Source organism: Xenopus tropicalis, chromosome 9 (genome assembly GCF_000004195.4).
Source record: "Xenopus tropicalis strain Nigerian chromosome 9, UCB_Xtro_10.0, whole genome shotgun sequence".
In the NCBI taxonomy this organism is placed as follows: Eukaryota; Metazoa; Chordata; class Amphibia; order Anura; family Pipidae; genus Xenopus; species Xenopus tropicalis.
This window is the reverse complement of record NC_030685.2, coordinates 50,131,946-50,154,687: the sequence shown is the minus strand read 5'-3', so window position 1 is coordinate 50,154,687 and position 22,742 is coordinate 50,131,946. Positions and strand designations below refer to the sequence as shown.

The 22,742-nt window shown below is 37.6% G+C and overlaps 1 protein-coding gene across 1 annotated transcript in view; it reads right to left on the bottom strand.

Moving 5' to 3' along the window:
* Nucleotides 1–1,896: 1,896 nt before the first annotated feature.
* klf7 (Kruppel-like factor 7 (ubiquitous)) overlaps nucleotides 1,897–22,742 on the bottom strand; it is a 74,197-nt gene continuing 53,351 nt past the window's right edge. The window contains 2 exon segments of the mRNA NM_001079466.1: nucleotides 1,897–3,749; nucleotides 16,917–17,040. Coding sequence (NP_001072934.1) covers nucleotides 3,698–3,749; nucleotides 16,917–17,040 — 176 coding nt within the window. The 3' untranslated portion in view covers nucleotides 1,897–3,697.

Here is a 22,742-nt window from a genome sequence, read left to right as displayed (position 1 = left end):
TTTAAGTATGACCTGTGCACACACAAAAAACTAAGCCCTCTTTATTTGCTGTTTATAGGAAAATAACACATACAGGGCCAGGGTATATAGCACCCTGTACTATTTTAAACTGTTATAATTTACTGTATATTTGTTTTTCAAGTATCTATACAAAATAACTGTCACTGTGATGGCCCTTTCCTGCACCCTGACATTTCAATGGCTAACTTGATGTATTTTCTCAGTATAAAGAAAGGACTTCGCATAATGGTGATTGCATTGAATCACTGGGGTCTTTTATCCTGACCAGGGCTCTAGCTGTGCAAAGTTATTCTTTTATAAATTTACCTGTGTTTGTGTGGGTATTTTACACCCCTATGGTATGTCCTTGTTACATATTTTATAGATAAATGATGTTAAATGAATTTGCAGGCATGCACAAGCAAAAATTTCTGATTACAACATCCTTCACTGCCTCAGTTCTATATATTTCAAGGGCCATACCCAGACACCCAAAAATTAAAAGCAGTGATTAAAGCGTCACTCACAGCGGGTCAACATGGGGGGGTTAAGAATATCTTGCAAGAATTTGTTTGATGTAGACTTTAAAGGAAGAATATTTCAATTTTTTTAGTGTCCTGGAAAGTGATGGGTTTGGTTAATGTTCTCACATCTTTTCACCCATCCAGTTTTTAATGTGCAATAATAATTGCAATGTATACTGTATCAATACAGTAATGACCTTTTTGTTCAATTCATGAAAGCACAGGCTTACATATAAAGCTAGAAAAAGCTAATGTATACATCTCCAGTGACAGGCTCTATGCACTGGACAAAGTTTTAAGCATACCTTAGCTTAAACAATATACAATACATAGCTAATATATGTTATTAAACATCCTATTGAGCAGGTAACTACAGCATTCAGTGTGATACATATGGGTGTTAGTAATTCAGTGCTATGAAAAAGCAGGTTGCACATGGCATAGGTGATGCAAACCAGCCATTTTAAATTGATTATAAAAAAAAGAATAAATTGATAAGATCTGCGGTATGAAATGAAACCTAATTAATTCTCCTTCTGAACATTTTTTCAAATGTCTACTGTAAAAAGTTATGTGGTTAAAATAAAATTTAGCATCAAAATGTATGGGGTTATATAATAATCAAGGCAAAATCTTGTCCTGCGCCAGAAACCTTGACAACCACTCAGATATTTGCTTTAATTAACAGCACTATACCAGAAAAACCTAACTGCTGATTGGTTGTTGTTGGTAAATGGAGAAAGGCAAACTATGCCTATTCTACCACATAACCCCTTAGAGTTCTTAATGCATATCAGTGACCCTTGGCTTTTATCACCCAATTAAAAACCCATCATAATGGCCATAACATGAAAATATATATATAATATTTTTTTATATGCAGAAGCAGAAGGCTACAAGGATTGTCAACAAGCAGTGCTTCAGGTATATTTAAGTACATTTTGTTTTTAAATCTTTGGAATCAAACATTTTCTTTCATCCTTGTTCATAAGGATCTTCGGAACACCTAAAATGGTCTTAGATTTTGGTCTCTGATCATGTACATTTTTCAACGCCTCACCACCAACAATAAAATAATGAGAATATAAAGAAAGAATTCAGTGAGAAAAGAAAATGACCTATCAATAGGCAGGTTCTATATCTCAATATTAAAGGGGAGGTTAAAATCCATTTAACAGCCTGAGGGTGTGATAGCACTGCTAGTCCCTTTGGCAGTTAATGGCTTAAACCCCAAGTGCCAACGCTGCTCTTTAAGTTATCAGTCTATCCCTTCAGTTTTATTTTTCAAATATTTACTTTTTGTCCTTTTTTAAATTTTAGTTTTTTTTTTTATTTTTTATACCACTTTTTTTCTTTTTATACTTTTTTTTTGTTTTCTGTTTAACAGTCAAGGAGTCAAAACAAGTTAAAAATATGCTAGTTGGCTGGGATAAAAGAGCTGCGTTCATCAGGGACACAGTGGGACCAAATGTGCAATTTTACTAGTTGTTTAGGGATGGTCCCAAAATATACAAAATAGACAACCTATCCCCCTCCACAACTACTTGAATTGACCACTTGATATGATACGATTGGCAGTCTCTAGAGACTAGCGACAGCATAGTAGTATGTACATGAATTTCCTGATTGTGATGGATTTCGGGCCATTTTAAAAATATCAGAAAATTACTGATTTTGACAGGTACGTAAAGTTGTTTTGTGACCCTAAGATATTACTAACATGAGATCACAATGAACTTACAGCTATTTTACTGTAACCCTGTAAAAAAATCACCAATGGAAATGATATCCACTAAGTTTACAGATTTCTGAGCTCTTAACTAATTTAAGAGCATCCTAATAATGACCTTGGTATTCAAGGTAGTCGATCATTAATGAGTCAATCCCGCAAAGTCAACTTACTGTACTTTAAGGTGTCCTCCAATATCCAGTGTTGTATGGATTTATATATTTGGCTTTTTGTTGGTGTTAGACACTGAAACAAAATATTTAGTACAAAAATGCAGCTGCTCTCGAAATAACATCAAGTTTCTAACTAGTTATATTGTTAGGATTAAAAATCACTAATCAAGCACAATTTTGGAAAGTTCAGTTGGAGACGGCTTACAGCCCATTGACATGAGAAGTCAAGTCTAAATTGCTGGTCCAATCCAAGCTAAAAGTGTCCAGACAGAGAGCAAGAAGTTTAATAAGATAAATGTCCAACGAGAGAGTGTACTGTAAATGAACAATGTTTCTCATTGAGCCTGTTTAAATTAAACACAAGTAAAAAGGTTACTGTGACAAAACAAAAAGGGTAAGGTCTGTAACCTTTGGAAGTGCGCACACTGGTAGTTAGGACACTCTGGTTTTAATCATTTCGATCCCACTCAGTCAGTGTTAGCGGCTTTAAAAGTCACTAGTGCATAAGGTGTGCCACAGCCGAAATAAGTACAAAATAAATAAATTAAGGGAATGAGGGGATATAAATGTTTTACCATTCAAGAGTTCTGTATAAATTTAGACCAAACTATTGCAGAACCTTGGTCATGCTTGGAACTTCACCTGTTTACTGCCAGTAAGGCCTATGGCATTGAGTTAAAAAGGGGTTTAAAAGCTCCATATTCAGGTAAAACTACAGAGGACCATGTAGCCGGATCCTAATAGAAATAGGACATTTTTTTAATAGTCTTCAGATTCACGCACATGAAGCAGAAGGCTCATGGACTGAGATTTGGTTTCCTAGTCGAAATCCATCATTTTTAACCTCATAAAGTTTTAAAACAAAATATTTAGTGCTACAACAAGCAACCCGAAAGTGGATTTTAGCAGCTTCTGAGATGCAATAAATTGAGTTCTTCAGAGCCTCCCAAATCTACTGTTCGCTTGCAAAGATGTCTTGTTCTCTTGATTTCCTTGGTGAGACATATAAGAGCACCCAAAAAACAACTGCTTAGGATTTTGTAGATCCTCAATCATTCAAATCTCCATCCTTCCATGCCTTTCTCACTTAGGCTGGGGGTAAGGCAGAACAAACAGATGTTATATGCATGAATGTGACGGTGCATGAACATTTGATTTGGATTTTGTGTACAGAGTTTTACATGTGACAGTGTTCTCCTGCATAACCATGAGTGCCAACTGCAATCCATGGTCTGTTCAAGGCTGGGATGCCATCTTTATTATGAATGTCTTTAAATATGTCTCTTCATGTGAAGGGCAAGGTGATCAGACCTTGAAAAACACCTGCAGATAAAGGAAAGGCAGAAGAAAAAACATTTAGTACATGTTTTTATCATCATAAACCATTTAACAGCCAGAAGTATTCTGAATTTGGAAGCAATTGTTACCATTCAATTTAAGGATTATAATACCTAAAATTAATGCTTATATGTGAATTGATATGGGACACACACATGCACACAAAGGCCAACACATATTTGTCACAAAAACGGCACTTTCAGTCATACGTGACCCTGGTACATGGCTACAAGGGGTTACACTAAGTCACCTTACACACAGGTTGGACTAACATCAGACACCCCAAACACACAGAAAATCTATTCACTATCTGTCATTAACGATAGAGACCTAATATGGTTATCTCCTGCTCTCTAGGTATCATTTCCCAATACACAAAGTGGCAGATTTATTATGCTGTGTTAAAAACACAGCATGCCACACACCGGCAGGCTTCACAGTGTAAAAAATGGCGCAAAATTGGTGTAATTTTTTTTATGCGTTTTTTCTTTCGCCAGAATTTATGTAAAATAGCGACATAAAATATGGTGTTTGGAAAGGGAACTTCATTTATTTTACACAGCTTTTTAGACCATTTTTTTGGTGAATTTAATTTTACACCGCATAATAAAATGCCATGTGTAGCGCAGTGAAAATATTTTAACCACGCCCATTTTATGACCACACCCCCTAAATAACACTCTAATTTTTACAAAATTTGGCAGGTTATTTAAAGTTTGGACACATTTCTGGGGTTTTGGGGTCTTATTTTATGTGTTATTACAGTTTTGCTAAAAAAGGTGGAATTGCCTGTAAGCTACAAGTCTCAGTTCCCTCAAGAGACCTATTTAGCTTATTAGTTACAATTGTATCTAAGTGCAGGTGTAGTTTGTTAAGTTTTCTGGGCTCTCTGCCAATAGCTACTTTTTTAATTAAGTTTGAGAAACTCTGTATCTTTTTAAGCACAGTACAGGAGATCAAAGGGAAATGAGGGACTTTTCAGTAAGAATCCGGGACTGCGGATTTGCAGTATTGTCATGCCAAAATATATGTAACCTAGTGTATAGCATCTATATACACTACAAAGCATTTGCTCTGGTACCAGTGGAAGGTGCAATCTGTGATCTGCGCCTTGTACTGGATTAAAAATCTGATGCAAGGTGCAGAGTCACTCACATAGGCACATTGGAGCCCTGTACTTAATATCTGTCTTTGGTAAAAGGCAGGTACAGGGCTCAATTGAACCTAGCATCTTCTGATGGTCCTTCTCTGTATGTGCTGATTTATATGCAGGGGAGAGGAACGCCCGGGGATGCCTAGCCCACACTTATAAACACTGACCAAATTTGCACCCATAGTAACCAATCAGTGATTAGCTTTCTTCAGCCAGCTGCAATAAGAATGATGAAAGTCTGATTGGTTGTCATTGGTTACTGCCCAGTGTTTATACATTACCCCAATAGTTGTGCTTATAGGCACCATATGCAAATAGCTTTTGAGCCTTGCCCTCAGGATACTTGCAAATTTTGCCAAGTGACACTGTGGTTTAATCATTATTGTAAGTTTTAGGAAAACTAGCTCATCTGTCTTTAAAGCATTCTTTAAATTAAAAAAATGGAAAATGGAAAAATGTGAGGATTCATAGAGTAGAATATTCACATTGTTCTCTTTCATTTGCAGTTCTGAGCTCCATCCATACACTTTAATCACCATACCTTAAGTCTACTAAAATATTATTTAAACATTAAATAAACCCAATAGGATTGTTTTGCCCCCAATAAGGATTGATTATATCTCAGTTGGGATCTAGTACAAGGTACAGTTTTATTATTACTACAGGGAAAGGGGGAATCATTTTTAACCTTTAATTATTTTAATTTTTTAAAATTAGAATTATTTGCTTATAATGGAGTCTATGGGAGATGGGTTTTCCGTAATTTGAAACCTTCTGGATAACAGGTTTCCAGATAAGGGATCCCATACCTGTATGTGCAAGAGCGTAATTCTAAACTGAAATTTGCCATTTTAAAAATTAAGGGCCGTTTCCTGGGATCATAAAATTCACGAGCCACAAGCCAAGGCACACATACATGCTAGGTCACATCAGCTAATTGATGGACAGAGCTCCTTCTTTTGCTTCCACACTTCTTCCTGTTACAGTTAGAGCTGCATTATTTCTGGTAATGTGATCTCTGAGGGAGCACACAGACCCTCACTAAATGGTGAATCAAGGGAAAAGATGTAAAAGAGCAATATTTACTGGAATATCGTTTTCCTTTAAGAAACCATAGGGGCAACAGAGGGAGCAAATGCCATCAACATCCATCTATCTATCTATGACAAACACACAAAGTTACAAAAGATGAACTGCTTGTATACTTGGAGCAGCACTATAGCTGCTACTTCACAAATCACAGTAAAACACTTATTGTTTCCACATTAAGGTGTATTTAGGGCTCTTTTCCCAATTATCACATTAATCAGCAAACATTTTTTCCCCACTAATATTAAAGAAAATTAGATTACTCTCCAGATCAAAAATCTCATCTCCTATGAGACTTCCTCCAAATACTATGAATTTGATGATTATTTACCTCTCCCCCCACCCCTGCACCTTCTGCTTGCCTCTGATTTCTGAGCCATCTGTTGAAGATCCATTAGTCTCAGACTGAGTACTTCCACCTCCCTTAATGTTCTCCCTGAAAGCCTGAATATCTCAGGAACGGCTACAAAAGTTATATTCTCCCCTCCAATCTAATGCACAAGATTTCATTAGGATGTCAATTAACAGGGTGCTGACTGTACTATCAATTAGGCAGTGCTGAGAATGTTTGAAAAGAGAATTATAATGTAACTCTTCTACAATAACTGTATCTATTAGAATCCTAAGGCTCACTCTTAAATAACCAAGCCATTTGCACGGGAACTGATCAGGTCATCAGTATGGTCAAGGCTCATATTAACTGTTACTTACATAAGCGTAAGTACAAAAAAAACATACTGTATAAAATGGAACTATACCATTGTGTGCATAGGGGAGTCCTAATTTGCATAACTATATATATACACACACACACGCACGCACACTAATGATGGCAGCCATATTGCTTTCTTCTACATCTAAAAAATTGCATCATTATGGACACAAGGGATGGGAAGCTACTGCGGCCTGTGCACAGTTGTAAAGCATACCTCTGTGGAGGCAACAACATAGTAGTTCTCATTACAATTATAAACAGAGAAGAAATGTTATTTGCATAAGGTTATTATATCTGAGCTTACTAAATATTTACCCCAGTCAATGCTGCATAAGTTAAGGCTTTAGGCACACAGAACATCTCTATTTCTCTCAGCCTGTGTTTTTTCTTCAGGCTGAGAGAAGCGGATCTGCTGAAAAGTACAGCTTCCACATGAGTGCTGGTACATAGTGCGTAGTGGTGGCTGGGCCAAAAGTGCAAAAGAAGGCATTTTGGGCCAACCTCTGCTCCGCTCTGCGTACCTGCACTCAAGCGGAAGCTGTACTTTTCAGCTCCCTTACACAGACCTGCATAAGGGAGCGGATCAGCTTCTCTCAGCCTGCAGAAAAAAAATGTATGCTAAGAGAAGTGGAGGAAATGCTCTGTGTGCCATGGCGTAAAAAAAAAATAAGAAGACAAGAAGGGGATTAGAAAGAAAGGCAGTACATGCTACATGTAACTTTAAAGGAGAACTATAGCTTAACCTAGAATTAGGCTACAAATGGTAAGTTACATTTATTACCAGCAAGCCTACCACCTCAGTATTGTTATTTTTCTATATTGCATATGCAATATAGTCATCAAATAACATGAATTGCTGCTGTTGGATACCTACACTAATGGACTATATCACAATAAAAAAATATAATACAAGAATGATTAGCAATTAACTATCAAATGATATTGCATCAAAACTGATTAATAATCTTTTTTATTATTTTGATGATTTCCAGTGATTTCTAAACTTATCTTTTTAACAGCAGCCCAGTTCACAGGCTTGTGCAGTGTCACAAGTGTCATAAAATGGTGATCAGAAAATAGGGAGCTGCCCTGAACAGCTCTGAAGGCATAGATTGTTACTGTTATAGGGCTGCTGAACCTCTGGTGTAAAGACCACAGCCAGGTAAGGTAGGATTGGAGCAAGGCACTGGAACAGATTGGCCTGTAAGTATCCCTATTCCAGGCTAAATCAGGCTAAATTCATTGGACAAATTCCTTCTTCCTGGCTCTCAATAGCTGGTGTATCATGGGGTATGCATCTGGGGAAAATGCTCTGCTCTTACTTCCCTGGGATCATCTGCCCTATCTTTTTGAATGATTTCAGTCATGATTTCAGAGAATGACAGTAATAAAGAATGCTATAAAATGATAAAAAATATATTGATATAAAATATAGTTTTCTTTAACTTTTCATTCATGCTTTTCCTTATAATTACTTTTATGTTTATTTACAGTGGTTTCTATGGTTACTGTGACCCATTTTGGCCCCAATTTTTGTGGCTAGGGTATATATTGTGTATATGGGTTTTTGGGTTTTCAATCTGTTGTTTTTTTCCTGAGGAAGAGCACCTATTGTGTTGGAAGAGAGGAAGACATCATGGGAGCCAGAGGCCACTGGGGGGAGGTTAGGGGGGAAATGGAAGGTGCTTGGGGGCCCTGGGGGAAGCTGAAGAATGCTGGGGGTGCTGTGGGGGAACTGGAGGATGCTTGGAGGCCCTGGGGGAAGCTGAAGGATACTTGGGGGGGGCCTGGGGGAAACTGAAGGATACTTGGGGGGGGCCTGGGGGAAGCTGAAGGATGCTTGGGGGGGGGGGCCTGGGGGAAGCCTCATTATGTGCGAGCCCAGAGACAATTAACTTTATACAGTTGATATAAAATATTTTACTACAGTATTTGGTTCAGAATCTTTTTTTTCTAGATTTTCCACCTTTAAAATTGGGTGCGTCTTATATTCCGGAGCGTCTTATAGGGCGAAAAATAAGGTAGATTGCCATATGGCACTTAACTACTATATATTTAGTTATTACAGTGTTTATTCTCTGTGTTTGCACAATTCTATAGACAAACAATGCACTTAAGCTTAAGTACTATGAGCATTTCACTCCATGAAAAAAATAAAATACAGTGGGCAGCTCAGACAAAAACTGTTTTGGATAGGCATTTGTGATAACACTGCAATAATCTGAAACTTGAGATATCAGGATAGTTTCCATTCCACCTAAATGTAACTTTAAATGTTTTCTGCATTACTTGAGAAGTGATAAGCCATCATATTTTAGCATTTCCAGTAACTTCATCCCTCCATGTAAACATTTAGGTTTCTGTTACAGAAAGCTAATGTATCAATTAAAGCTTAGTAAAAAGGCAGGAATGCTTTAAAAATGCTCAAGGATATAACATTGCTCTATTGAAATCAAAGGTTGTTAAATATTTCCTTTATTCAGGTTAGTAATTGCACACCTCCCCCTGTTACATATAAAATGGTTTCTGTCTAGAATATGAACCCCTAACATAATCAGGGCTATAATATCTCCCTTCCCCCTAAGATACATATTTATTTCACAAGGGCATCAGTCAAAGAGTAGATTAGCAATGACAGGTTTGAAGCAAGTACTGCACATATACATATGTTTAGCGAAAATCCTGCCTGCGGCTTTGCATGCTGAGTATGGGTTTCTTGTTCATTCTTTACAACCAAAGCAGTATTATATGGCTGATAAAATGTGAAAGGTAAAGGGAGACATGATGAAATTTGATGTGACTTATGGAATTTGTTTTTCTTTAGTTCTTGTTACATCTGAAGCAAAAATATATTATATATATTATAAGAGGAATGTGCTAAGAAACTATACATACTACCAGCTTCTAGTTACATAGTTACTTTAGAATGAAAAATGACAAATGCCTAGCACGTTCAACCCCCAGCATGCCCAGTATCTATCTATCTATCTATCTATCTATCTATCTATCTATCTATCTATCTACTGTATCTACTGTTTCTTCCAATAACTTGGATCTTTCTGAATAAGGGGTATTTTATGTGTTCTTTTTCCTAAAGTTAAAAACACAACCTTTGCAAACTGAATACATATTTATGTCAAAATGTAAAATCTACCCAATTTTAAACCAAAAAAACATGTCTACACATATCTAGCTAGAGATAGATAAATTAATTGTGCATATTCATGTTAAACAATGTCTGCATATTGTCTAGCTCACATGTGTCAAACACAAAGCCCACGGGCCGAATTCGGTTACTGTGCCTGACTGTGCAGTCACAGTGGTACTCCAAGTGTCCACTTACATTCTGCCTATCTATTAAGTATCTTAATAAAGAATTCGGCCTACAACTTAAGGTGGCCATACACGCACCGCTAATATCGTACGATATTCGGTGTGTGTATGGTATGTCGGCGAGTCGACCGATATCGCAGGAAGCTGCTGATATCGGCCGACTCGCCGATCGGACCAGTTTGAAAATTTTGATCGGGCGCCATAGAAGGCGCCTGACCAAAATCTCCCTTCATCGCTGAATCGGCAGAAGGAGGTAGAAATCCTATTGTTTCTACATCCTTACCTGCCGATTCAGCCCTGAATGGTGTGTGGCGGAAACATCGTCAGATCGCCACGTGTATGGCCAGCTTTAGCCTGTGTTTTAGATTTCGGCCCCCTTATGTGATTACGTTTGACACCCCTGGTCTAGCTAGATATACAAAATCATAAAGTGTCACCATAATGTCAGATCAGCCCCTGGATTCCAGTTACCCTTTCCCCAGAGGGCATCAGAAAAATAATTCTGAAGGTAATGGTAGCTGCAGACAGAAAGATGGGGGTGAGAAAATGACAGACAACGAGATGGAGGGGGTGAGTAAAATATAGAAGGAGGGAGCCAGGAAGATTTATAAGCTGCCTATTGAATTCATGGTGGGTTTACTAAAAAACCTTACAACATGCAGAATAAAATCAATAATATGTTTTATCTGGATTTGTTAAAAAAAAGTATCTTTGGAAGCTTGAACAAACACAATATTATTACATCTTGTCAACAAAACTAATGATATAGGTTTTATTGCTTTCTGAACTGGGTCAGATAACAGGCTTACACAGAAGATAGGTATTAACACACAAAACAGGACAATAAAGCCACAAATCTGTGCTATTCATTTGACTTGCTGTACCATGGTTTATTATCCCAACAAACAAAAGCCACACCTGACAGATATCCTTGTAAAATTTCTAAAGCCTATCAAAGAATTTACAGAGAAACCCAATAAGACTCAAAGCACATTAAAGTGTCTGCCACAGTTTTTCAGATGGCCTAACGTGAAAGAGCCGCCTGTTATTAGTAGTAATGGAAACAGCCTGTCGCCATTGGTTTTTGTCCAGAAAACACACATCTGGGCATTCTCTGGCCAAAACAAACTAATGACAGGCTACTCGGCAGACATTGTTTCTGACTGGTTGCATGAAACTGTCACCATTAATGTCACTCGGAATCAGGACGCTTGTTTACACTGTGCAATCTAATCTGATGCCCAACAAACCAGACACACAATAATCACCACACTGAACTGATGTGGGTTTGATCTGACAGAAATGCCCAGTCACATCTCACAACTATGTGATTTAGTTTGATTTTGTTACATTGTTAAAGACAAAATACAATTAGTAAAGATGGAAATACAAGCAACAACTTCAGTACAGCATTGCCTTAAGGTGGCCATACACGGGTCGATTGTAGTTGCCGAATTCGGTCCCTTGGCAGCTTATCGGGCCGTGTAGGGGCAGGAACGATGGGTATGCCCGACCAATATCTGGCCTAAAACGTTGGCCCCAGGGCGTCCTCTCGCCCCCGCTCCTCTCCTCGCTTGCCTCTCCGCCCCTGCCGGCTGCGTCCTGGAATGGCCCCAGCTGCTGCTTCTAATAGCAAATAGCGTCTCATAACCAGACGCTAGGGGGAGCGCGCCTGCTTGTGCGCATGCGCCACCTTTAATAGTAAGTCTCCAAGTCCTGGACAAGAGCAATGCATTATGGGAATCTTTCTACCCAGCTCAGCATTTTTTTTTCCTATTTTGCTTCTGATCATCTGAACTGGAGATATATGGGGAGACGTAAGGGCACTATTGAGACAACTGAAGGTAAGCCTGCATTTTGAGATTAACTCTTTATTAGCCTTTCCTTCTCCTTTAAATTTCAACTTGTCTTTCAAGATTCCTATTCATCCAAGTCATGATATACAGTATGTAGTAGAATTAAAGGGATACTATCATGATTTTTATAGTACACTTTTTATTTCTAAATTACACTGTTAACATAGCAAATAATTCACTCTGCCATTAAAATTGTATTCTTGAACCAACAAATGTATATTTTTTTTAGTTGTAATATTGTTGTGTAGGTGCCATCTCTGTGCAGAGTCTAAACTTTCAGAAAGAGCCAGGGCTAAACATTAGAACTGCTTTCAGGTAACGACCTATTGTTTCTCCTACTCCCATGTAACTGGAGGAGTCCCAAGCTGGACTTGGATTTCTTACTATTGAGTGCTATTCTGATAGCTACTGGGAGCTGCTATCTTGCTCCCTTCCTATTGTTCTACTGGGAGGGGGTAATATCACTCCAACTTGCAGCACAGCAAAAAAGCGTGACTGAAGTTTATCAGAGCACAGGTCACATGGCTGTGGCACCCTGGGAAATGAAAAATATGGCTAGCTCCAAGTGAAATTTAAAAATTAAATATAAAAAAAAGTTTGTGTTTTTGAAAAATGGATTTCAATGCTGGATTCTGCGGGAGAAGCTTTATTAAAGGATGCGCATGTTTTCCCATGCCACTCCATGCTTCACATCCTTCACTGAATACATAAACTTGGTGGACAAAAACATCAAGTTCACAAGAAAAGATATGAAAGACAGCAAACTGTTCAATAGTTATGAAAAAGGGGGGTACCTGGATATTGAAGTATACAGGAAACCCACTTACACTGATCAGTATTTGCTGTTTGATTCCCACCACCCTCTGAAACTGTTACAGTCTGTATGGTTAGGAGCCCGGTAACTGCCTGGAATAACCCCTTAGGTAAGCAGGAGAGCCCTGCCGACCCCGGTGTTCACCGACGCCCTTTTGGGGCCCCGGACTTTCTGAGGCGGGAGAAGCAGGGATCCTACTTACGGCCAAGGCTATTCAAACGCGGTACAAAGGGATGAGACGAAATCGGAGTCGAGGTCAGGCAACGATCAGTGGCAGGCGGCAAGGATCGTAGTCAAAGTCAGGCAAGAAGTCAAAAACCAGAGAATCAGATACAAAACAAGCTTAGCAAGGCACCAGGAAATCAGGACCAGCTTGGGCAAGGAAAACAAGCAAGGAAACACTTTTAAAGTTTGAATTTGGCGCCAAAGTGACGTCAGTGCGTCCGCTGAAGTCATCGCGCAGCGCCGGGAGAGCCCAAAGCTATTGCGCATGCGCGCGCGCCCCCCTTGCCATTGCGCGTCAGAATGCGCCGAAGAGAAGTACGCGCAGGAGCGCGCTGTACAGGAGGAGGCCAGGGACCAGCGCGCCTGAAGGTAGGAACGCACGCCGGTCTCCTGGTACTCCTTACAGAAACATAAACTGGGGGTTATAAGGACTCTACATCATTGGTCTAAAACTGTGGCAACCAATGCAGAGGCTAAAGAAAAAGCATTTAAACATCTGAAAGCAGCTCCAAAAACATGGGGGTCTTTATCAAAACAAAATCAAAGTCAAGCAAAAGTACCAGACTGACTGAGTAGTCTATCTACATCTCAAGAAAAAGTGACACTCCTTTGAGGACAGCAATGTTCATATTTTGGACTGACAAAGATGGTTTGAAAAAGTGAGAAAGACTGGAAAAACCATCCCTGAAAAGAGGAGGACATGCAACACTGCTGTCAGCAACTTACAATGCCGCTTTGACATCCTTAACCTGGCGGTTTTACAACAATTCACACTTACAGTCATGAAACACCTGCCTCAATGAGAATTATAGTACCATTGTAACTGGATTATACGTTCTCACACCTGTGAGTTTGAGCCAACACCTAACTAAATAAGTTCAATGGAACCATTGTGATTGGATATCTGTGACTGTACTACCCTCAAGGGTTTAAATGCCAGGGAATTCCCTACCACTCAGTTGAACTAAACCACTCGAACGATTGGTGAAACATTGTTAAGAAAACTCAGAAAGTCCATAGACATAATTCAATTTAGGGCAAGTTTGGGAAAGTTTAAGTGGACATTTCCATGAAGCCATTTCTGGGAAATTACCTGTACATGTAATTTCTATTAAACTAATTTGATATGACAGTACACTTCACAGTTAAAAAACAAAACAGATTTTTTTTCTCTTAAAAGACAACCTCATCTATGATTAAACAAGTGAACACCTATTAATAAAGGTACTTGGGTACATATTGCTCCTTTGCAACTTGCAGTGAGCCCTAATATACCCCTTTAATCTGCTCTGATTAATTCCTTGCAAGTACACTGCAAGGGAATTCTGGAACTACCATCAGCTTGGATCTGGTGGTACATGCAAGGTTCTTGTAGTAGTTGCATCAGTAGGTGAAACTGACTTCTGCCAAGTCAATTGACTTCTGCCAAAATGTTAGACTTTAATCGCTTACCTTGTACCCCCAGTGCCCCTGTTAGGAGAAAACAACACCAGCCCGGGGCACCTGTAGTGAGCGCTTCCTTATTCCGCTTTTCTTCTGCGGCGAATAAAGTTCGGCTTTTCACTCTAATGCACATGCGCAATGCACCAACGCGGAAGAAGGAAGCCTAACATTTTGGCACTCCCAAGTGACTTAGCCTTTCCTTCTCTTTTAAAATCAATTTTCAAATAGGGAAATACTGATAACTTTGTTGATTCAAAGAAAAAATAAATACAATTCACAGGAGCAGATTATATCAATCAAATTGTACTTAACCAATAAGATGGTTAAGGACAGAAAAGGCTTTGAAAAGCAGGATGTACAAGAGCCCACATTTCCTTGCAATCAAAGTCAGAAAATGTCTTCCTGTTTCCTGACCTGTTATTCTACCAGTAGCTAAATATAAAACAATGATTGTATTACAGATATTTTCTTGGCCTTTTTTTAATGCTACTACTGGGTTCTTTGGCTTGATAACTCATCTTTTTTTCAATCCTTTTCTAATGTGATTAAAAGCACATCTTTATTCAATAATGTTGACAGCAGTCTGACCAAGCCTTTGCTTAGCCTGCTAGGCCTAGGCATCTCGGCTCTCATAAGATGATAATGTCAGGCCTGTCACTTGTAATTACACAAGCACTTGGTTTCTTTCACCCTTTGACACTTATTCTCATTGTAGAAATACTTGGTGCTTCTGGGAAATTTCTGTTTTAAAGACACTAAATAATAGAGAAAAGAGGTTCTGGAGGGACAACAATCTTGCCAAAAACATTTTTGAACATATTACAAAATTGATCTATACAGGTAGGATCACTGGACTACTGTAAAGCACGCACAAGTATAATGGATTCATGATATATAACAGATTCCTATGTATGCAAACACAGACTGCAAGGTTTCCTTTGGACCGATCTATATTTAGTTATCTCAAGTAGCAAGACATACATCAGTCATTCTTCAAAAAAAATCAGCCTCCAAAATTAAGTACAGATGACACTCATATGTATGCTATATTACATAAACAGGACATTTAGTTTCAATCATTTTTATTGGGATTTTTTAAACATTATAGCCAAATAAAGGCATTAAAATATTTTCAAACATTAATATTTACATTATGCAGAAAAATAATCTGCAGTACAAATAATAACAGCCGTTGAAAACTTATACATTCAGTATTGGTCAACATATGATAAAATATGATATAATATAATTTAATATTGTTGGTTAAGAAATTTGTGTATGTACACGTATATTTATACCCGTATACTAATCACGCGTTGAAAACGTGCAAAACGCGTATAAACTGACACTACTGAGATCCTAGGGGTCGCATCCATCTAAGGATTGATTAAACATAGTCAAGCTGTATCATTAAGAAATTTTGCTTCACCAAAAATATAGAGCAATATTTTACTATAATAAATTGATATATCCCAATAAGGAAGTATACATATAGTAAAAACTATAACTACAACTACACCTAATACTACAACTAATGAAGTTGTATTCAATTGCTAAGAGTTAAGAACAGTACGCTCTCTTCATAAATTATTGTGTTATGCAGAGTACACAACTGGAAAAGTCTCCATCTCTGTGAGAGGGTTTATAGGATGTATTGGATTTATTAGATTTATGGGATTTATAACCTCTAATTAAGATCATTCAATTTAGTATCTGGGTATATCGAATGCCATAAACTTGATCTCACCAGAAAGGACTGTAAATTTCCTGATCTGATTGCCCAGGTTTTTTCTGCATTGAGATTAAACTCTACAGTTTTAAGAATATCTTCAATTTTGGGAATTATTTTAGATTTCCAATTTTCTGCTATCTTACACCTGGTAACCACAAAAATGTGATTAAAAATCAGTCTCTCCTTGGGAGGCAAGTCCATGGTCTTTATGTGGAGAAGGGCCATACTGGGAGGAATACACATCAAATTCACAGGTAATTTCCTAAGAAAAACCTCTATTTCCTTCCACAATCCTTGGATTTTAGGACATTCCCAAAAGATATGTTCCAAAGAACCTGCTTGTTTACAGTCTCTCCAACAAAGTGGAGTAACTTTGGTATCGAATTTGGCGATTTTTACTGGAGTGAGGTACTATCTCCATATCATTTTTAAGAGATACTCATGATGAGACACACAGTGTGTGGACTTTCTCAGCGATTTGACTGCTAGCTCCCATTCTTCTTGGTCTATATCTAACTGTAAATATTCCTGCCATCTTGTCAACTGACACCTAGGAGGTTCTACTCTATGTGATAATAATGTCTTATAGAACACGGATAGTCCTTTTTGAAATATCTTTTCTGGTAGTAAAAGTTTATTTACTTGGGAGGGTAGGAGTAGTGGGGTTGAAGTATGGGTTTGTAAAAATTTCCGGATTTTGAAATATTTGTATAAACAGGACATTTAAAACAAATTCGTTTTACCAGATTTAGGAGCTTGCAAATAAATGTGTGGTAGAACTGCAGCACTAACCTGTCGCAATGGTTGCATTTGAATGGCTTTGCCCCTGTGTGCTTCCTGTAGTGCCTTGTTAGCTCATCACTTCGAGCAAAACGCCACTCACACCCTTCCCAGGAGCACTTGTATGGCTTCTCACCTGCATTGACAAAGGAAAGAATATGCTAAAGTTCTAATTCATCTAACAATATAACACAATAGCCCAAAATAAGGAACAAAATGAACTTTTGTATAAAAACATTTATCATGCCACAATGATTTTAAAGCTGAATAAAAACATATTGCAAAACTGCAGAAAATAGCACTCACTTGAAATTACTATGCATATTAGTGCTAGGGGTAACAAGTGATGAGTGAATCTGTTCCGTTGAACTTCACTGAAAAACTTGCAAAATGGCAAAAATGAAATGGTGCTAACCACAACTTTTTTTATGTGATTGTGACTTTTCCCCTCAGTCTGCAAATTTTTGTTGCTGCAAATTCACCAATGGTGAAATGTGGAATTTTGTTGCAAATTCATGCCTGGCAAAAATTTTGCTCACTAGTAACAAATTGTGGCTGTATAAACTAATTTCTCACACACCCTAACTGTGCTTATCAATAGTAGGTTCATTGTAGAGTGTGTAATTAAAGAGTTTTGTAAGTGTATGCTCATGTCTTGCTTGTGTGCCACTCCAGGGGCCCAATGCATTCAGTTTAGGCTACTGCCACATGTGGGAGGTTCTCAGCTTGCAGATAAATGTGTGCCTGCACTTGGGCTGTTGCAATGGCTCCGGGTGCAGGCTCATCAAGAAGCTTTTAGGCACACTGATTTGCATTTATCTGCAGACCCAGAATCCACCACATGTGGCAGTAGCTTTACTGGCACAAATAGCCCTTGGTATCTGGAACAAAATGTTCTGCTTTTATGCAGATGGCACAATTATGTCGGAATTCTTTGAAGGACACACAAACTATGATCTTGTGAGCACAAACACAAATTTTGGGAATAGGCACACTGCGGTGGGCACAAAAAAAAATGTGTGCAGATACAGTAATTTAGTGTGTATTCTAAAATGACTGCCTTCCCGCACACCCAGAAACATAACAATGTTCTTCACCTAAACAAGTGTGACTAAAAACTTAATGAAATAATATAGATACAATATTCTACATGCAGCAAAGTGACCTAAAACAGTCAAGTGAAAGTTTGTGGTTATGAGCTAATTGCTTCTTGCCTCTATGTTTGTCATTATGCATTTAGGACAAAGAGATCATTTGTAACCTGGAGGTAGATAGCAGGTTCATCACAATTTATTTGTCAACTTTGTATTTTGTTTACTTTTATATGGAATATTTATAGAACCAGTTTTTAATTCTTGCATTGTTGCATGCAAAATTGTGATTTGCTAGGTTTTTTTGGAGTTGTGTTAACGTGTAATTTGCAAAAACTATCGGAGTGTAATTGATCACATTTATGTCCAGAAAGAGAACATTTAATGGTGATATTTTAAAGTGTTTATAGCACTCTAATGTGCTGGAAATCCACATATGCAATTAGACATTTATGGGTGAACATGTATTAATGGCCAGTCAGCACACTATTTCTGTAACAAGCCAAACTCATTTTTGCCAGCTACAATCATACATCATTAGGCAGAGCAAGCTGATCTCTTCTGGATATATCCAGACATGGCTCCAAACTACCTAGATAAGAACATTTTTAATTGTTTGTGTTTCCCAGAACGACACTGATTTTTATAATCCCTTTTTTGTAATTAGTTTATTTTTGTAGCTAATGTTGCAGTCCACGTTATCCCAGTGCATAATTAGAAGGAAGGCTATAAAATTGTCAGTTTTTCACTTTCCACTCAATTTCTAGACACATGTACCTGTTTTCACAAAAAGAAAGGAAGTAAGAAAGAATATTTTTAGTTTTTAACAAAATAATTTGTATACATCTTTGTGAGTTTTACCAGCAATGCCTTTATATTATATATACTTGTATTTTAGATTTTATAGGTCTTAATATACTTGTATATTATGTTTTATAGGCCTCTATTATCTGTAATACTTGGGACTTCAAAGTCTGCACTAAAACATACCTAAAGGACAGATATAAAGAGTTGTGGGGGGGAAACAAGCAAACCTAGATAGTCAAACAACACTTGTTTGGGATACGTTTAATTTATTTATTTATTTTTGCATTTTAGGACATTGCAGTTACAGCTGCATTTTTTCATTTGGATGGAATAAAATGATATGCCCTGCACATTTCCTGCTGCCTTTGTATACAAAAGTCTACTCTATGGTCTGTTCTATATTTATTTTGAGAAAATATGTACAAATATCATATCTCATTATGTCTAAATATCAGAAGTTAATAATCCCATTATGAACTAATGCCGGTATATGTAAACAGAGATAAAGCATATTGAAGTAATACAGTATAGTATGATGGTGGAAATGGGAGATATGTAATTAATAGCAGTGGGTGAGACCATCTTGAACCGGGGCATGTTTCCCACCCTGAGGCAAATTCGAGATGGTTTCAGTTGGGATTTTTGGCTTCCCTCTGGATCAACTAGTAGATAGGTTGCATTTACTAAAAATGGTTGAACTTGATGGCCTTTTTCCATGCTATACTACTATGTAATCTGAATTTTGAAATTGAATTAAATTTTGAAGATTCTCAGAAATCAAGCAGCACAGACTAAAGCATTATTATTATTAGAAAAAAATATAAAGCATTACTATTAGATATTAACTAATATTAATAAGACATGGAACTTACACTTAAATGAAGTAACATTACAGAGTAACCACAACTAGAAAATTCTAGGGTCTGCTTCATTTACAAAATTTTACATTTAGCAACCATTATGCTGCAAAAATGTTTATTGTGGAATAAGTGTACATAAACAGTCCTGCATTCATGCCTTGCAGAATTATTTTGTATTTATGAGCTTAATTCTAGGGAGGTATATTGGGTCTGACAATTTTTTTTCATTTTTTCAGCATTTATAGGGCTATTGGTACATCTATCATTTGGTAGACAACGATTCATTGCTCTGCCTGAGGCTACAGTAGAGAGGTTTAGAGCTAATCACATTGTATTACTTAAAGCTAAATGTGTAGGTGACCTCTTAAACTCAGTCAAATGGGATTTTTCACCCTCAAAAGATTAGAGGCAGTTTGAAATGAGATGGGCTTCTTTGCATTATAAAGGGCCAAAAGCCATGGACATGCATCAAGAGTAAAGCATGTGATCAAATACTATTAATCCAAATTATTATTATGCTTTATTTTATATATTGCTGACATTATACACAAGTCTTTACAGAGATTGTTTAATATTCACATCAGTTCCACTTCCTGCCCCAGTGGAGCATAAAATTTAAGGTTCCAATGACATCCATATAACACAGAATATGGTCAAATTAATAGCAGCCAATTAACCTTCCTTAATTTATTAGAGTTTGGGACAAAACTAGAGTGCCCAGAGGAACCAACATAGGGCAGAATAGACAAAATCCATTAAGATAGTGGCTAAACTGGAATCAAACCTAAAAACTTCAGTGATGTAAGGTGGCTGTGCTGTGCTAACCATTGCCTGTTGTGCTAATTTTATTGTATATATGCAGTCATTTATGTCCTTCATTATAGTACTTTGGTACTCAGGTTTTGGATATTAGTAAGGGGTTATGTCAGTGTGTGCCTTACTCAAAGGGTCAGTATGGACACATGTTTGTATCAGATAAAAAATGACTACAAGTGCAAGAGCAATGTGGTTTAATTACTATACAAACTACTGCAGGAATTAAAAAAAAGGAAATACAGAATTAGTGCTACTACAAAAATACAATATGGTAATTATAATGGTTTACACTTATTTACACTTACATTTATTTATTTGCACCTCTTTCCCTTATCAGAGAAAATGGATTGTGTATGTTTAAAAATATGGAAGCATCTGTAACATGGCAGTTTGTTCATATGATATTAAAACAATGATAAAATATTGTCCTTAGAGTAATGCAGGACATTTATTTCAGATAATTATAGTTTTAGCCTATAAGTGGAGAGTCTGTGTCTTGTTGGGGAAGAGAGAACATATCAGTTACTCTAAATGCATTAAAAATTGTGCATGGCCCCTAAACACTTTCTATACCAATATCCTGTTACATTCTCAATTTCTTTATACATGCACAGGATACAAATCATGCAGTCCTACAAAGATAAGCCAGTAGTGCTGAACAATGGTCATGCAGAAGCTACTTTTGTGAATTTTAAACAGTCCATTGTATAATTCTAATTGGGGGAGGATTCCACACACCAGTTAAGTGCCCTCCAATTCCACAGTGTCATAAGGCTGCAGCATCATTGCCAAATATATTTTTGTAAAATATTTTATTGTATTGAACACTGATCTAGATAAAAGAATGTTTGTATTCCCTCAACTTGTTGTAAATATGTAGGGATGTGGAGTCAACAGAAAATGGGTATTTCCCTATACTTACTCACAGAGAATAAGTAGAGAAAGGAATAACAGAATCACAAAAGAAATACTTTACTTAAACATGTAGTTACGTGGGGAAGAATTTTTAATTGAACCTTGGGGCAGATTCTAAAAATGGAGAGTCTGGTATAAACAAGAACAGAGAAATGCATATTCCCTGACTGTGTTAAGGAATGATGGAGTTTGTGATATCACACCTAATGTGAAGGAAAGTAAGTCTTGAAAAATGGGAACATTCAAAAACGAGGTGAGAAAAGCCTCTTCCCGTTTATGCTTTTAACAGTTACTGAAATATCTCATGTTATATAAATGTATCGTCCTCCTGAAACAGTATTGTGAAGTAATTATCCATATTTAGTTTATTTAGAAGTGTCAGTTAAATAACATCTCCTGTTCAAAGCATCCAGTAGCATAAACTGAAACAAGAAGGCATCATGCTTTTTGCTTCAATGCAACTGCCTCACGTGAGTTGCAATTGCTGCTAAAGGCACAACTTTTTGCACTGCCAGTATGGAGTCATGCCTATAAGCTCTACATCTTGCTCTGGACATGCCTTTAGAGATGCAACAGGAACAAGGACATAGACTGGAGCTACTTTAAAAAAGCACCAGGTGCAGGCACTTAACAATTTTGTGTCTATTTTCATGCCCAACCCTTGCTCTTTGTGCAGGTTGGTGAACCCCAAAGCACCATTAAAGGGGATGTAGAGTGTCAAGAATGGGTTTTTGCCATTGCATTATCAACCATAAAACAAACAGAAGGGAAGTCCCTTTAAACACTGTTCTTTTGTAGTTCTTTACTGAAAGTTTCTCCAATCCCCACTCAGCCAGCAGCTATGCAGACCTAACAAAGAACCACAGTTTATCATTCCCTGTAAGGGAGAAATGAAGGCTACCCACATCCTGTTCTGTTTCTGGGAATGGACATGCTCACTATTCATTTTTACAGTTGCAAACCAACAAGGATATACATGGGTGCTTCATTATGATTGCCTACCTGATGAGGCAATAGGACTCATTTACATCCACAAAGCAATAGTTGCCCTGGTTTTTTCCCTGCTGAGTTTTTTGCCCAGAATTCCATCATCATTGCAGCTGCACAGTGGTGGTACACTGAGCCTACTGGAATTCTGTCTGATTTACCAAAATTATTGCAACTGCATGCACATTTAGTCGCAACTCGGATGCAATTATTTAGTGTGCAAATGAACTCTGTGCCGGATTCTTTTAGGAGAAAGTGTGCTGTGCCATATTTGTGCTGAGCGTGAAGAGAACCCTGGAATTACCCCCTGGTCAGGAAGGGCTGGTATCTCCAGAGTTCTCCTGCATTAATAGGTGTAGCAG